Genomic DNA, 19028 nt, shown 5'->3' with positions numbered 1-19028 from the left:
AAGACTTGACTTCAATTATCACGGTTTCTTCACCGCATAATCTTAGCCTTAAAGGGTCTAAATCGGCGGTAATGTTCTTTGGACCTAAGGTCGATAGAGATTCTGCAAAGAACACCGTAAAACATTCCATTAGAGATGAGGTCCTTCCCACTTTCGATGAGGTCAGGAACTTGGGGCTGTGGCGCTTCATCAAATATATGGAATACTTAAACTATTCTACCTAAATAAGAGTATATTATGAGGTAAACGGTATTTGACTCATGAGTTTATTTGACACGAGCGGAGCGAGTTTTTAATAAACGAATGAGTTAAAAAGTTTACCGAACGTGTTGCCTACCATACTTTTTCTACCGTTAATTTTTGGGTACATTTTTGCAAAACACCGCGAATACATTCACTGTCAGAATTGACAAACGTCAAAATGCAAAGCGTAGGATATATCTCCGAAAACATCGGATTGCTCCCAAATTCGTGCGGTAAAATCCCGGAAATGTCCGAAGTGGCTCGGATTCATGGGAAACGAAACTGGCGTGGTAAAGTGACGCTTTCCGCATGCTAGATCGGTGGGTAAATAGGTATTTTACAGGCGGGAGTAGAAAAAAGATATTATTATGTATTATTATTAAGATATTATTAACTTAAACTTGCGCTTGTGTGGCAGTTTAATTCTCCCCAGAGTGTCCTACTGCTACTCTGTGAATCAACCGGCACTGCTGCGGAGGGATTGCGATAGACTACAGAAGATTCAAAATTCCTGCTATCTAACTAACCATTTGTAAAGGTGCGAGAACCAGCATATATATAGGTCTGAACTTTTGCAGCTCAGTTTTGTCTCTTAGGAATAAGAATGGTGACTGGAGGTTTCAACTTCCCAAAAATAGCAAGTAAAAACACAATAAAAATTAAAATATACATATATTGGTCGGCGACTAGTGTGGCAGCAAATCCACTACGCTGAACAAATCAAAAAAGCCTCGCCCGTCTAAGTCGCAACCCGGATACAGAGATCGACAATCAACCCCGTATTCCCCTGCGCTTTGCGCGTCGACATAAGCGATGTCAAGATCCAAGTCTGGCTCGTCTGTCCCGTAACTGGGTCTGAAAATAATTTCCAAATTCAATTAGCCAATGGTGGGGGAAGTAATCTAATTGTACCAAATATAAGGGCAAGAAGCAAAGGCAGCACGTAGGCGCTATACAGTTTTAGAATTTAATGGAGGGGTAGACAGGCTCGAAATTTTGCTTGGAAAACTACCTGCCACAAATTTGGTGCCCAGAAGCAAATTTGTCCTATTGAAATATTGATGGATGCATTAGTATTTGTATTTGTCAATGGGGTGGAAGTTTCTTTCCACCTCTGTATAATGCATTAACTTTAGTGCAGGTAATGTTGAGTAGGTATTAGTAAATTATTAGAATTAGAAATTTCTAGAACTTCTTACGACCCTTCAGGTAAACCCGTTACAACATTCTGTCGACATACGTTAAAAGAATATGCAGTATTTGCCCGTAGAAACCATTGAAATCGTTTGAAGCGCTGTGCTCCGCGTTTTCGCAGATTGTCCTCAGCAGGCAGTCCCGTCCGTTTATTCCTTCCCTGGAAAGTAACACAACTAAGAAAAAGAATCCGTAATGCAATTAGGACTTCAAAGGGGCCGCTTTTCCTTTTACGGCGAGCCGGAATGCGATTAATAAAAAGCTATCGTCGAAACCGACGGCCTTGTGTTTACTTTAAAAATTGACGTAAATAACAAACGATAGCGACGAGAAAATTAAACAGCTTTTCGGGGCGACGTAGCCGAGTTTCGAAGATTGCTACACGCCCTCAAATTAAACAAACAATATATCCCAAGAATTAAGTGATAATAATGGTAGAGAAAGTTGCAATTTTTTCAAAAATATGTGTTTTAATATTGTTGATCATTTATTTAATATCCAAGCAAGATAAAAATTATGAAAAACATTAAAAAATATTAAAAGTTCTGTGGTTTCCACATATTCTGCTAACATGAGGTCTGATAATCGTCAGTCCTGTTGTGACCTAATATAGACGTAATTGATGCGGTGCAAAAAATTACAAATTACGCAATTGCAAATGAAACACTTTTATTAGAAAATTAGGTTTATATGGCATTAAATATTCTGCACTACCATGGATTAACAACTTTTTAACTGTCAGATCTCACCAGACTAAAATTAATGTCATAGGGATAGTAGATAGAGTGTACCTCAGGGGCTCACTTTTATTTATTATTTATATAAATTAAATGTATCAGGTTTTAAAAAACTCATTTGTTAAATTATTTGCCGATGACATGCGTATTTAAATCTCTGGAAACGATTGCAAAAAAGTAGCTACCCAAATGGTTGTGCCAAAATAAACTGAAATTAAATAGCTTCAAAACCAAATGCATGGTTATCGGTTCTAAAGTCAGCTGTCAAAATTCTCGGGTATTCAGTGGATATACAATTTAATAAAATTGAGTTTGTTTCCGAAATTAAATATTTGGGAGTGATCTTAGATCCCCAACTATGTTTTAGTAATCATGTTGAATATTCGAAAAGATTGGTATGAAAATGGTGTTTTTCAATATATAATGTATAAATGTATAATAGTATAATTTTACATCGTTGGTCGTAAATTTGTTCATTGCTTATATCTTGTACAAAAGAAGATTTAAATAAGTTACAATTACAACAAAATAGAGTTATGAGAATCGTACTGAACTGTGATAGATATAAAGATAAATAATCTTAAATTATCGTTGGAAAAAAAGTCAAACTTGTATGACTATAATATACGTTCCAATCAGCACTTCAATGTTTCAATGGTAAAAATTAAAAGTTTACAGAAAACTATTCCATGATGGTGTTAGTAATTATAATGAAATGAAGGATAATATCAAAAACGCGTCTTCGAATAAGAGTATTCAAAGAGAGGCTTACGGGGTATTTGCGAAGTTCTTAGTGTCTTTCTGTAGATTTTAATTTTTTAATTGCTAAATAAATTTATTATTATAATATTATTATAGCCATAATCGTAATAATGTGGTTTTGAAGGAAAACCTTTCTTCGACAACATATCAAGAAAATAATACATAATTTAATAAGATGAAATGTAGAAGATTTTATGAAAGTCTTTCCTCACACTGAATTAACTGTTCTTTTGCAATCCTTGAATGTAAGATGGGAAAACATGCACTCCTCTAGATTGCCGTCCAAGAAGTGAAATGAAAATACACCTCGATATCTGAGGAGCCAGACGAGTCTGTATTTTATAAGAGTCTCTTGCCGAAGAAAGCTTGCACACTGCTTTTTTTTTCCTCTTAGTCTTATCTAGATTTCAACTTCCGGAAACCCATTCATCATCACAAATCTTTGCAAAATATTTTGGTATTGTTCTTGCATCCTATTGTTTTACTCCTACAGTCTTTTATAACTGCAATCCTATTTTTGCATATTAGTTTTTTTTGCAATCGTATTATCACTATAATCAAATTTCCAGCCTTATATGAGGGAAAGTACAAAATACCTTTTTTCTACTCCCGTCTGTAAAATACCTAATTACACACTGATCTAGCGTGCGGGAAGCGCCACTATACCACGTCGGTTTCGTTTTACATGAATCCGAGCCACTTCGGACATTTCCGGGAGATGTTTTCGAAGATTTTCCCGCACGGTTTGAATTTTGACGTTTGTCAATTCTAACGATCATACCAGTGAATGTATTCGTGCTGTTTTGGAAAAAATGTACCCAAAAACTAATACACAGAAAAACGTTATGCAATATATCCAACAATTTAAATACTACGTGCTATAAGCTACAATTAAAATCAGTGAACTAGTCGGTAAGCAAAGAGAGTTATAATTTAAGTTTCCCACAGAAATTTTACATACCGTTCGCATGAACTTTAGTGGTTTTATGGTTTTTCTATTACTATCTTGCCAAGACCAATTGTGCGATTTTATAAATATTCATGTCTCATCACTACAAACAAAACAAAATTGAAGGTTAGGATCTGCTTTTTCTTGATTATACGATCTTTAATTTTAATTTAATTAAATTTAGTCCTCTTAAAAGCTCTATCCTTGGATGAGTTCTCCTCAAATTACAGACTTTTTCTTTAAATAAACTACTTAATGATCAATTGTCAGAGTTAAATAAACAACATAACGTTTTAAAATTGTGTTTACTCCGTTTTTTATATGACATATCCAAAATACATCTCTTTCTGTCTAACGTACACAGTTCAAAAGAGACAACAATAGCAGGACCGATCGGAACTACAGAACAGGTGCGGCAAATGGCATTTGATTCACGAGGTTATTTGATACGAGCGGAGCTAGTGACTTAGCGTGTTACATACTATACTTTCTCTACAGCCGTTAGTTTTTGGGTATATTATCGCAAAACAACACGAATATATCCACTGATATGACCGCCAGAATTAACTAACGTTAAAATTCAAGGCGAAAATATCCGATTGCTCCCAAACCCGTACGGTAAAATCCCGGAAATGTCCGAAGTGGCTCCGATTCGTGGTAAACGAAACCGACGTGGTAAAGTGACGCTTCCCAAACGCTGGATTGGTGTGTAATTAGGTATTTTACAGACGGGATTAGAAAAAAAATATTTTATTTGAATGGTACGAAATTTAGTAATCCGATAATCTGTTATTATTTTTAATTTGTTAAGTTGTTATTTTTTCGTGACCCTCGTGGAAAAAGTATAGTATGCAACACGTTTGGTAAACTCTGTATCTCACTCGATTTTTAAGCATTCGCTCCGCTCGTGCGAAATAAACTCGTGAGTCACATGCCGTTTACCGCACTTGTTGCATTATATACTATTAACATTCCTAATGTATCCTCATGGATAACAAATTGTCAAGACCTATCTTAGTTTCGAAAAAATCAATTCAAATTTGCATCACCATTGAAGCGCATAAACGAAAATGGATTGGTTCATGGCTTTCCTATTAAGTGGAAAATGATGTTGCCCTTGGTAGGTAAATTTGGCTCTTATAACATACATACTATAGGTTTCAAAGCTACATCTAGGTGGATATCCCATTATCGGCAAATTTCCTTTAACAATGATGTCAATTCTAGGTAACTTTGTGCCATTTAAAAGAATTGTAAAAAATAGTAAGTATAAATACCGAAATTTTACATATCACTTGGTATCCTAAACAATAAATTATCGATTTATGTGGTACATTCTGGAAAAGTAATACAATGTCCCCTAAAGTGAAAATGCCCCCCAAAATACAACTTTTTTTTGTTTTAATTTGCTTCATTTATAAGTTTGGCTAGAGGTATTGAGTTTCGGTTTTTACTGGGTTCATAGGTTCTTGGTTGACTACGACCACGACCACAAATCACTAGATTTACAACTTGTCCAAAAATCTCTAATCATCTTCGTTCCGTCAAAGACCGTTTGACATGAAAGGAGTTTATAGCATTCAATACATATGCGGCGAAAATAGTATATTATCCAACAAGTGCTGCAAACGGCATTTGACTCACGAGTTTATTTGACACTAGCGGAGCGCTGCGAAACGAGTTTTTAATTAACGAGTGAGTTAAAAAGTTTACCGAACGTGTTGCATACTATACTTTTTCTACGACCGCTCTACAATTGCTCCCAAATCCGTGCGTTAAAATCCCGAAAATGTGTATTAGTTTTTGGGTACATTTTTTCCAAAACAGCAAGAATACAGTCACTGGTATGATCATTAGAATTGACAAACGTCAAAATTCAAACCGTACGGGAAAATCTTCGATAACATCTCCCGGAAATGTCCGAAGTAGCTGGGATTCATGGGAAACGAAACTGACGTGGAAAAGTGACGCTTCCCGCACGCTAGATCGGTGGGTAATTAGGTGTTTTACAGACGGGAGTAGAAAAATACATTGAACAAATAGTACAAAAAAGCTAAAATAATAAAAGAACATGAGAGTGCCTTAAAATTACGACAAATATACTCATCAGCAGTTGCTCAATACAATCATGAAACGGGACATCAAATCTTATTGGATGAAACTAAAATTCTTGCATGTAATGAATTTTTCTTGTTGCCCCTCCTTTAGATTCGCCCCCTTCCCACAGTATATAAGCAGGTACACATTAGACTGCAAATCAGTTTCAGTTAAGCTCTCAAGAAGTCAACGGAATGATGGTGAAAGGAATATGATCATTTTAAGAAAATCCGATTGTCAGAAATGCCAATACTGCTTAAATTGTCCAGTGAATTCGGAAATTACTTGGCAACTTTTGTAGAGTACTCAGAGCCGTTGTATAAATATTAAACTAACTTGTTGAGCATGCTCTCGACGACATTGTAAAACATCGCCCGGTCGCTTGTGTTATCGATATTGTTTCCTTGTGCTTCCTTTAAAGCTCTGTCGGATCTTGAAACGGTGGGTGGATAAGTTTCCACCATGGTGGTATTTCTCGGTAGCGCGTACTGCCATTGGAAGTTCCAGCCGATACCCATCTCTCTTTTGGGCGCGAACTTTACAGGTATAGCAAAGCTTAGCACGAACTGTAAGGAAAAAAATTTTTAGTGACTACTGAGAATACTGTTGATAGATTGTTAATCTTCATAGATCGCAGAAAGTAAGACAACGTTTAGAACGCCTTTAAAATTAGATGGGAACCAATGCAAAACGATCTATATCTCCATCCTTGGTAATTTTGTTTCTCAAGCTGCTGCAATTGTTTTATTGAAAATTATAGCAACTACAGTCTCAAAGGTTTGGCATGATACACGCAAAATGTGCCTTTGATTCGGAAGACCTAAAGACACTCTCGCAAGATTACTAGCTCTTGCAATTGATTCCGTATGTAAGACGCATATATTTTTTTAAGCTACAGCAGTAGTTGCATTTTATTGGCCAAAATAGCAAAGTACCAAATGATTTAATTATCGATCGGTTTCGTTTTTATTTTATAAAATATACCCAAGGAATTTGGTTAAATATTAGCGTGTTCTCTCTTTGAACTATTTTAAACGTTGTTCCTTTGCTTGTTGAAAGTCGGGGCTACTGTCGAGTGTCTCTGCCCTTGTTTATTGCACTGTCGCGTGTCTCTGCCCTTCAGTGCCGGTGTGGTTATTTGCGACAGGATACTTCGCGTGTCTCTGCCCTTAGTATCCATTGCACGATCGGAATAATCAGCACTAGTGAATGAAAGAGGTACTATGCGTGTTTCTACCCTTAGTACCAATATTCTGATGCGCATCTCTGCCCTTCAGTATATTATGACCTGTTCTTTATTGCACTGTCGCATGTCTCTGCCGGTGATTATTTGCGACAGGATACTTCGCGTGTCTCTGCCCTTAGTATCCATTGCACGATCGGAATAACCAGTACTAAAGATTGAAATAGGTACTATGTGTGTTCTGCCCTTAGTACCAACCCAAACGCAGTTCCAGATTTTATGCAAGATATATCTGTCTGATGTCTAATGATATTAAGTAATATTAAGTTTGTTTCGTGAATCTTAATAATCTTTGATATATTTTTTTAGTTTCAGATGCGAACCGTGTCACCTCGCTGATGGCCCGATCACCGTTCGCTAGATCTTAATAATTATTCATTAAAATAAATAAATATATGTATTATACATTTTCAACTTAAAGTTTTATTGTTCTGGTTACTCCCTCTTACACGTACGAATTTCATGATGATTAAACTTATCAACTCATAAATTTGAGACTGACTTGCCACCAGCGAACTCCATCTGGTTTCACAATTTATGAGAATGGAAATGGAAAATGTAAAATTTAACTTCTTCAACTCTTTTATAAATTCCAATCTAATGGTTTTCTTTCTAATATTTTTTCTAAGAAAATACTATTTTGCACTTTGCACACTTGCAAAAAAAAAGGTAAAATCACTTATATTTAATACCAGCGTCATTGGCAGATGAAAGATATTTGCAAGAAAATTTGAATTAGATGCTACAGAGTGTTCAAAATAAACGAATATATATTATTATTTTTTGTGAAAGATCTTACAAAAACCTACAACTTTTATTACCTATTTTTTTAAATTTACCCATCTTCTGTCTAAGACTATGTGAAAAATAATGGTGCCATAGAAATTTTTTTGCAATTGTGAAAACTAGTATTTTTTTAGAAAATTAAAAATATCGAAAAAACTATTAGATTAGGTTTTTCTGTTTACGTGTAACGTGCAATGAAAATGGTGGATAATATGCACGGTATGGCATAAATATCTCAGTAACACCCAGTATATTATTTCATTTTTGATTTCCCTAAACGCAATCCCAATAGATTTTTTTTTTCGTATTTTTCATAAAAAGTCAATTAAGCCCCAAGATTCTATCTAGGTTTTGACCAAGTTTGTTTGTTTGTTTCTTTTTATTAACTCCAACGAGTTAAGAAATTGTGGAAGGTATGTACAGACTAGAGACCAGATCACACGCAATACGCTAATCAACAAACAAAAATATTGTTCAATAGAACCAATTAATCTAATAATTGTCTCCTGAGTTCAAAATTTTTTCTTGCATTGATTAGTACGTCATAAATTTCATGTTCATATTTACAAACAGGGTACCATATTAAAAAATACAAAAATTCATTGACTTTTAATTCAAAATATGAAATAACCAGCTAACCGTTGAAAATGAGTATCTCACACTTATCATTTTTATCGAAAGAAAAAATTTATACCGGGCGATGCATCCCATGTCAATTTTTAGGTGACGAAATATTGGCTCCCCTGTACATTTTGTGCCGAGTTTGAATAATTTTTACTGTTGAATTAAATGTGATGACAAAATTGCAATGACATATCAAATAAAGGTTGGTTTACAATAAAGACATTTGAATTCACACATTCAAAATAAACTATGTAGGTATATCATTTGTTGTTGTTACCTTCTTACTCATGCTCGGTTCTTAAGACCTCCTTGCCACTTAAAGTGGCAACAAAAAAGCTTCAACGAACTACTCTAAATTTGACCCGCAACTCTATTACTAAAAATAATTGATAATTATAATCAAAATACGGTTACAAAACATTGCTAAAATAAATATTTTTCTAGTAAATGTTTTTAAGCAAATGTTCAGACAACACTAAATTAACAGTTAAACAATATCTTAAACGATCTTGAAATTTCACATGTGACATTCTAAGGAAATAACGTTTTGTTACTGTTTAAGATTTTCAAATTTAACATTTTTATATATAACACTTTTCAAGTAACCACACAGCAGGAAACTTTCTGCTTTGAGGTTATAATCCATAAAAAATGGCACAATAATATGATGTCCCCGAATTCCCACCATAACATTTATGTATTGAGGATATTGGCTTGAATAGCGACAGTTTTGAACATTTGATTCGTTGTTGAAAATGAATGTACATTTATGAATGAAACAAATATTTGTGAAAAAATCCCTATTATTTCAAAACAAAATGCTACTCTTCTTTCTTCATCGCCTTCTTGGAGCTCTTTGTGCTTTTCGTATTTATAGGAAAAACATTTTCTTTTTTTTAAATGCGCAAAACTGTGGTCTGATGTTTATTGACACTTTGTCTAAGAATCCCCGTACTAATCATTTTGTTTTCCTCCACGTGCAGTAAAATGTTCAAATCTCTATTGTACATTTATTCTGCTCTATTATCGACATTTTCAGCTGAAAATTTGCGGTTATTTATTACCTATGTGCCTGAGGACTCGAACAGTTGTAGCAGGAAAATAAACTGAAAATATTTCAGACAATAAGACTTTCTCTTCAATCGAATAGCGCATATTTAGTTTTAATTAAAGCGCGTTTAATAAAGTATAAAAATCACAATTAAAAATATTTTTACTGTTACGAATTTTCGTGTTGCCAATGTTAAAATGTATTTTACCTAAGCCATACAAATTTTCTAATTTTGCCAACATGTTTAATTCAATAACTGAAGATTGGTTTATTAAAATTTATTCAAACTCAACACATGGGTTAATCATACCGACCCCTTAAAAATAGTATATTATGCAACAAGTGCGATATTTAACTCACGAGTTTATTTGACACGAGCGGAGCGCAGCGGAAGATATACTTTTTCTACGACCGTTAGTTTTTAGGTACATTTTCGCAAAACAACAAGAATACATTGACTGGCATGTCCGTCAGAATCGACAAACGTCACAATTCAAAGCGTGGGAAATATCTCCGAAAATATCCGATTGCTCCCAAGCCCGTGCCTTAAAATCTCGGAAATGAAGTGGCTCGGATCCATGGGAAACGAAACTGATGTGGTAAAGGCACGTTAGTTCGGTGAGTAATTACATTTTACCATTTACGGACGGGAGCAGAAAAAGTTATATTACAATTTTGTGTAAAATGTAGATTAGAGCCTATATTTGGGCACCTAAAAATTTACTTGGCATTTCCTATGTTCCGTTCGGCAATGCATCACCCAGTGCATGCAACGAAAATAGATGATCATATCTAGGGTATCGCAGAGAACTTGTTTATTTTAAAGAGAACGCCCAGTATATTATACAGTTGCTTAGATATCTTAATTAATTCAACATTTCAAAAGATGGGACATTATATTAAACCGGAGGCGTCATCTACAATTTTTAACTAGTGGCGATCAGTTGTGTAGTATTGAAAATTGATTTCTCACTTACAGGCTGACCAAAATTTATCAACGAATTACAGTTTTTTTTGCTATTTCGCATTTTCTATGAAAAATCCATGAAACCCCAGTTTTCTTTCTAGTTAGCATACATATTGACCAACTTTGACAACGTCAAAAGGGGTAAGGAACTCTGAAACCAGCGGTTTGCAACGGTTGGATTCTGCACTTGGTGATTGCATAAAAAAAACTAGTGTATTCTCTTTAAATCTGCACAAATTAGACACCGCACCAGATGCAGATTAAAGCTTCAATAGGCTAATAGTAAACAAAAATATTGTCCTAGAAGCAATTATTCTTGCGCTTTCGTTTACTTTCAATACAATACAAAATTCACAATTGGTTAAAATTTGAAAATTTGAAAAAAATCTCAATTTAGAAAGGAGTATTCCTGTGGTTTCTGTTATCATACAGGTAATTGTTGTTACAGTGTTCAAAATGACGTTACATCTCTCTGTTTTTCAATTGATCAAAATATCTATTAAAGGAACCGAATGGGACTAACCAAACTATAATAATGAAATAATACACCTGATATACCAACTTAAAAAGGAAATGTAGAAATACTTGTGACTCACCTTCTATATTTTTATCGCACGCAGGATATTCAATTTAATATCATTATCATTACTACATCACTAATTGGTTATATTTTAATTTCGTGATGTCAATTGAATTAAATTATTAATCCCAAATACCTTGAATGTTCCTCCAAATGGATAAAACAGTGGCAGATACAAACCCCTTTTGTCTCGCTCGCGTGGGTTGTCGGACGCAAGTAGCGCGTAGGTGTGAAATAATACGAGCATGAGCGACGCTTTCTGCAAATTCCAGAAATAGGTTGTAAAACGAAACGGATGCACTTTTTAATATTGTTAAATTTTGTTCCTATGTACCTACCATTTTGTTTTCTTGCTGGGATTATCTTAGTGTATTATCTGTTTCACCGGCTTCGTAGATACATACGATTCAATTTCCGACCACAGGTTTGGTTTTACCGTAACTCCTAATGTCGGATATGTATACCGATCTCATCAGCCGCCTAATCAGCAACGTCAATATTGAATTAGAATGCTGGTCTGCGTGCGGTATATCAGTAGACGGGGTCATGTGAATCAATAATCAAATCAAATCAATAACGGGTCAAAAATGTACAGCATTTGAGTGGCGATGCTGAGAAGAAAACACTCCTATTGAAATTTTTATTTTTGTAAGAATGGATTTGCTGGTGTGAGCTTTTCGTTAGCGTCGTTAAAAAAGTGTTTGTTATCAAGAGAGCTCCATTTGAAAGAACTATGTTATTTTATAAAATTATTGGTTCATTTCAGTTTTATTTACATTTTTTCCATGACGGGTCGGTCCCGTTTTTGAAAAAACAAAACAGTTTTGTGAAAAACGGTACTCTCCTGCATAAAATACAATACAGTTACCGTTGTTTCTGTTCAAGAAACAGTATTAAGAAATATAAACCATCGTAAAATCTTTGTTTATGGTTAGATTTTGATTTTCTTTTTGTTGGATAGATCCTTCAAAAGTCAATCTTATTTTGCCTAATGTTTCAACCTAAAGTAATGGCCAACTGGTACCATTTACAAAAGAGGGAAAAGAGAAAGGCAGTATTAGGGTTTCTTTTAAGAATCCGTATACTTATAAACCAAATTCTTTCATATTGCAGGGTGTTTGGAATATCGCTGGCCCTCAACTTAAGGCTGTACATTCTTGTCAAATCTGTCGATTTGATTTTGATTTCTTTTTTCTTTGAAAAGTGGTCCATTTGGTCCACCCTGCAATTTTTACTTTTTTAAAATCAAATTCTTTTCTTTTGACGAGTATCTTATCGAGACGCAGTTTACCCTCCTTTACAGACCTGCATAAATAGTGGCGTTTCATTAGTCGTTCCAGTTTTAAATCGTTCTCCCGTCAAATTATTTGTATCCCCTGGGCAAAGTTTACAGAATTAAAATATAAGACCAGCACTCTGTGTCGTACGGCTGATGTATCATTGATTTGTTGGGTTACGAGGGATCTCTGATTGTATGTTTGTTCCGCGTGCAGCATGTCTATATACGAGGGCGTTTCCAAAAGTATGATATATTTATAAATAAACAATATGACGCACTTTATAAATTTATTTTAATTTTTACATTGTTGAAAATGGAAATTTTCAAACAAATATAAGAGTATATGCTTCTTGAACAAAAATATTGAATGTTTAAATATGTTTTCATTTCAAGACTTAATGTAATCAAAAGGAAGGTATCGAGCTGAACGAAAAATAGAACCATTAAAAAATAACAAGGCTTGAAGGCTTTGACAATAAAATATTTCTATTCTTATCAGTTAATACCACAGAGTGTTTCAAATATGTACTTCATTAAATTCATATAATTGATCCTAACTAGTATTCCAATTACGTAATTAAATTTTAATTTTTTTTTTGCCAACCTTTAACCTATATTTGGACATTGTCAATATTAATTTTGAGCATCCTGTGCAAAACTGTCATCACTGAACTGTAAACTACAAATTCTTATTCCTGGATTGATTAATGGATTCATTCACTGACATAACCGTCAGAATTGACAACAGTCACAATTGAAGCCGTGCGGTAATATTTCCGAAAACATCCGATTGCTGCGTGCGGTAATATCCCGGAAATATCCTAAGTGGCCATGAACCGTGGGAAATGAAAGTGATGTGATAAAATGACACTTTTGGTATACATAACAATAGGCAACACTCATAAATTGGCCCAAACCCCAGGGTGGTACTACCGGCACTCGATAAAAGGAAGAATCTTGCAATGGTTTTATTACTCTACACCTTGTTGAAATAGACTACAAAAAGGTACACGAGACACGGCAAGCGCAATTTTAGCGAAAAACACAGCACAATCAAATTATAGTTAACGCATAAATTCGCCACGGAACGACGTGCCGGGGCGATAAATTACCCGAAATGAAATGCCTTAAATTAAGGGCCCTAAAAAAGGTGTGGCCTTCGATGTATTACCCCGACGATAGGCGACAATTTACAGCCGGGCGTGAAAATATGGCTTTTCGTTTATTAATTTCGCAGGTCGAATTGAAAATTTCATTACGTCGGTCGGTCGACGGGGAACATGGGACGCGCACTTTACATTGATTATGTTTGAATTCGCTTGTCATTATTGTGAAAATCGAAATCGTCCCGTTTAGCTGCCGCTGGTCTTAATTTCTATGCGAGCGTGAGGGTTTTAAGAGAAAAAAAAATAGGCCCTTTTTAAAGTTCAAAGCGAGGCATGTTAATTTTTCAAGGAAACTTCCACAGGCTACTGTAATACTTTTTACAAAACTTTATATTCCTTCTGCGTCGGATTTTGTTGAGTCGAACTTGCAAACGTTTCGCGAATTATCCTGTTGCCTTCTTCAGAGCCTAACTGAACAATTGAACATTGAACCATAAAAAAGCAATACATTAGATACATAACATATTCTGATTAGTTTCCTGAAATTCTCAACATCATTTCAGATATATTGTAATCCGAAAATCTAGAACCAAACGGTTCAATCTTTGAAGAAGCGTCGGGCACAGCTATGGATTCTCCATTATCACCAGTCATCGGTAATACATTTATGGAAGCTTTTCTTAAAATATCATCCATCATATCATCACCATCATGTCAAAACCTCTTCCGCTTATAAAATCTTTCGAAAATCGTTTTGCTTTACTTCAAGAAAGAATTAGTCATACCCATAAGGAAATAGACCTAATCAATAAGACTCTTCTCTCTCTACATCTTGAAATTGCTTCCATATTGTCTCCATCCGAGTTCGATACCATTTCAAACATGATTAATGACAAAGCTTTGAATGTCGTTTTATCTTCTACCCAGAATCACATTCGGATATTTGAAAAAATACTGTCAACACTAGGGAAACCATCAAACTTTTCTCAACTACCAAATACTATGACAAATGTATCTCGCACCCACTTTCGGAAACGAAAAAATCAGTTCTTTCAAAAGGGTTCAACTTTGTCCTTGCCCACGTGTTATCCCAAAAGAGGAAATCAATTCATTTTATCTTGTCAAACATGATTCATCAGAATCACATTCGGAAATTTGAGAAACTAACGTCAACACTAGGGAAACCATCAAACTCGTCTCAACTACCAAATACTGAAATAAATGTATCTCGCACCAACTTTCGGAAAAGGAAAAATCAGTTCTTTCAAAAGAATTCAACTTTGTCCTTGTCCCACGTATTATCCCAAAGAGGAAAACTATAATCTCAAACAGCTAATGAAATTCGATTTGAAACCGCAAAAATCCTTAAAAAAAATCAAAACCCCCTAAATCAAATATTGCAAAGCCTGAACGCATTGCCCTAAGGCTTCTTCTCTATGAGATTCCGTAAAAAAATCTGTCACCCCCAATAACTCAAAAATTCCTCGTCTCTAGGGACTTCCAAAGATTCACAAACCAGGACTACCCCTTCAACCTATTGTCAGCACCATTGGTTCTCCAACATATTCTCTAGCAAAATATCTAGCTTCCTTATTAAAACCCTTTACAAGGAAAACTGACAGTTCCGTATTTAATTCTTTTCACTTCATCGAACAAATAAAAAGCATTACATTGGATGCACATTTTTCCTGAAACTCTCACCATCATTTCAGATATATTAAAATCCGAGAATCTGGAACCAAACCTTCTCAGCTTAATTGAAAAATGCTTGTCTGGAACATATTTTTTATTATAACGGCCAAATTTTTGAACAGATGTCGAGAACAGCTATGGGTTCTCCAATATCACCAGTCATCACAAATATATTTATGGAAGACTTTGGGAAGAAAGCTCTCGACACCTTCTTTCTAAGCCCAAAATTATGAAAACTTTACATCTATGATACATTTGTTATTTGGCCTCATGGTTAAGAATCCCTAGTAGATTTTTTTAGACATTATACACCCTAACTATTACCTTACCATAGAATTAGAAACTTATAATAACCTCCCCTTCTTAGATATTCAAATCAATAGAAAAATCAGACCTAACATTGTGTTTACAGAAAACCTACACATACAGACATACCTTAATGCATTGTCACATCACCATCCGTCCTAAAAATCATCGGTTATCAACTCTCTTGTTTACAGAGCCCTAAAAGTATCTCAGCCTGAGTTACTGAAAACAGAACTAGAACACCTTACCTCTGCTCTTCTCTCTAATAGTTTCCCCATTAAATATATTCCATCACAAAATACACTTCACCACAAACTTCCAATAGCAACGAAGCCGAAAGCAATCCCACACTTGCCACTGTTGTCCTTCTTTACACTCAATACATCACAAAATACATATCAAAAGTTCTAAAGAAATATAACGTCAAAATCACCACTTGTCCAAAAAGCTCTCAGCATCTTGGATTCGTCAAAGACGCAAAGGATACATTGGAGAGAAAGGACGAAAAATATCAACTAGGCTCAAAGAACATAAAAGAGCCTTAAAACTAAGACAAGTAAACTCATTAGCAGTTCCGAACACAATTACGAAAACGAACATAAAATTTTATTTGATAAAACTTAAATTCTTGCATATAATCAATTCTTCTACCAACGAAAAATCCCAACTTAACAATCTTAACCGCAACTTAGGTCTTTTCCTGACACCAATATGGGAATCAGTCATCCGAGACGATTTTTATGCCCTTCTGTTAGCTCCGCACCCTTTGAATAATATATAAGTAGATCCAGAGTAAAATCCGAGCCAGTTTCAGGTATGCTCTGAAGAAGCCAACAGGATGACTGGCGAAAGGTTAGCAAGTTCGACGCAGCAGGAATCCAGAAGTTTGGTAAAAATTATTGAGAAGGAGGGTTACAGCACGTAAACGGCTTTCCGTGCATTCTGCGCGGCGCTGCTATTAAATGCAAACTAGGCGAAGCTTCGGAGGTTAAGAAACCAAGCTCATTGTAGAAGCTTGGAAACGCGAGAACAGCGCGTGTCGTGCCTGCCGAACTATTTCAAAATAGAATGTCACGGTGAAGGATATCGATAAAACAACAACAAAAACAATACCGAATGAAGCTCTCTGAGCTGAGAACCAGAGTAGACGAAGCAACAGGATAGAAATGTTAACTTGAAAATATTCTAACAAACTTCTCTGCAGAAGCACCCCGCAAAAATATTGCTGCCAAACTGCGGTCAACTTGGAAACAAACTGCAGTCGCACAACGGCTTTCCGATTTAAACTTATCTACTTATTTGAAAATTATGATAACGTTAAATATTGTTTAATAATGGCAACAAATGATATTTTTAGTGTGTGCCATCAGAATACTAGAGGGCATTCTTGACTTTATTCAGGTACATGTGTGTGATTGCTTATAAGCAACCTTCCAAAGACAATGAGTGCGAAGGCAACGACACACATGACTAATTCCCATATTGCATAGTCTTAAATACTCTTTCATGTTCTTTGAACCTAGTCTATATTTTGCGTCCAGTCTCTCCAATGTATTCTTTGCCGCATATGCATGGAATGCTGCAAACTCCTGGTACCTCAAACGGAATTTTTTTTTTTTGACAGAACGAAGTGGTAAATCTGGTTTTGAAGTTGTATTTCTTAAGAAATTTTGGTATGTGGTCTGAGATGTTTTGAATGTAAGGAAGGACCACAGTGGCTGCTTTCGGACTTATGGTCTTAAGAAGTTATAAGCAGGTGCAGAGCAGAATGCGAGCCAGTTTCAGTTAAGCTGCGAAAAAGCCAACAGGATGTTTGCGAAACGTCAGCAGGTTCGAACCAAAAGGAATCCAGGAGATTTTTAAATAGTATTGAGTTTGTTTGAAAAATTAACAAGCGTTTGTAAGGAGGATATCAAGCCCAAAATCAGAAAGTTAGATCAACGATCGAAACTGGTAAGATTACTCTGTATACTGCCTTGTTTGTTACGTTGAAATGCTACGTTGAGGATACTTTTGTTTTTTGGACTGATGGTCGAGTAACTCAACCCGAGTTACTGAACCCGGATTTAAGTCACCTTATATTTCTCTTCTCTCTAATAATTTTCACTTGAAAATACACTTCTACACCACCTTCCAAAGACAATGAGTCCGAAAGCAACTTCAACACTTGCCACTGCCCTTCCTCGCAGTACTCTCTTCTGCGACTATTTTTATTCGCTGGAACTTAAACAACACAATAATATAAAAAATAATAACAACAATTTATTAGATTTAATTATTATTCGCAATATTCCTTTCACTGTAAGTAAGAGTCACCATACCCTAGTATTAGTACAGTATATAGTTTCCTGCTATTGAAGTAACCATTGGTCTTAATATCACTTCACATCGTAAATGTTAGTCTTAGTCTAAGAAACTTTCATCGCTAACAAATTATACCAGGATGTGTCTGTGTTTTATAGTTGTATATATGATTTTATAATTGAATTATTACCAACTAAGACTATAAACAGGTCTGAGCTTCCTATTTGATTCACTCAGAGCCGAAAGGAGTTGCAGCGGAAAAAAAAAGCAAGAAAAAAGTGGAAAAGCTAAAATAATTATTTTCGATGTTAAGAAGAGACTTTAAGAGAAGTGAACTCACCGATGTACCAGGCGGTATTATTCCCAATAGTATTCAGTATGTAGTTTAGTTTTAAGCGGCCTTTCTTAGTGAGGTGCGTCGGATATATGGATATAATGGTGTCCGGTACCTTTCTCCTTCCATCAAGGGAAGATTGGAGAGAGGGCAGAGTCGGCTCCTGGGATGGACTTGTCTGGTACACGGCCGGGACCAGAATGGGAGATCTGGCCGAAGCTGGAGCGTACTGCGAGACAACGGGATCAAGCTTGTCGGTCCCTCTGGGTCAGTACTGCAATGTGTTTCAGGCGGAAATTTTCGCTTTATTGATGGCGGCCAGAGAGGTGCTTCGGCTCAACTACGGAAGCAGGAGAGTCTTCTTCTGCACGGATAGTAGGGCTGCACTCATGACGCTGAAGTCAGTGCGTACGCGCTCCTTGTTGATAAGGGAGTGCAAAGGGGTACTGAGGAGGGTGGCTGAGGAGAGAAAGGTCACGTTGGTCTGGGTCCCGGGTCACACCGGTATCCGGGGCAATGAGGCAGCGGACGCCTTAGCCAGGGAGAGCTCCTCGCATAGGCATATAGGGCCAGAGCCCCGCTTGGGGATCGCCCCGTGTGTGAGGCGCGGAGCTCTTGAAGCCTGGGCGAGAGACCGGGCCGCGGGGGGCTGGAGAGTTGCTCCGGGAATGAGGCAGGCGAGGCTTATGATGGATGGGCCCGCCCTTCCTCGGACCAGGGAGCTGCTTAGACTGACCAGAAGGGAGTGTAGAGCACTAACAGGGGCCTACACAG

At 36.0% G+C, this 19028-nt stretch overlaps 1 protein-coding gene across 5 annotated transcripts in view; it reads right to left on the bottom strand.

The window, feature by feature from the left end:
- Positions 1-927: 927 nt before the first annotated feature.
- The window catches only part of LOC132702444 (uncharacterized), a 73529-nt gene continuing 55428 nt past the window's right edge, over positions 928-19028 (bottom strand). For 2 of the 5 annotated variants that reach the window (XM_060671057.1, XM_060671055.1), the window contains exons 2-4: positions 6319-6548; positions 1484-1597; positions 928-1098 (exon numbers count right to left, since the gene is read on the bottom strand). In XM_060671057.1, the coding sequence (XP_060527040.1) occupies positions 930-1098; positions 1484-1597; positions 6319-6500 (465 nt within the window). In that variant the 5' untranslated portion in view covers positions 6501-6548 and the 3' untranslated portion in view covers positions 928-929. The other 3 variants (XM_060671053.1, XM_060671054.1, XM_060671056.1) reach the window with 3 other exon arrangements.

This window comes from Cylas formicarius, unplaced genomic scaffold (assembly GCF_029955315.1).
Source record: "Cylas formicarius isolate icCylForm1 unplaced genomic scaffold, icCylForm1.1 PGA_scaffold_5__7_contigs__length_24384050, whole genome shotgun sequence".
NCBI classification, from domain to species: Eukaryota; Metazoa; Arthropoda; class Insecta; order Coleoptera; family Brentidae; genus Cylas; species Cylas formicarius.
This window is presented reverse-complemented; position numbering and strand designations above follow the sequence as displayed.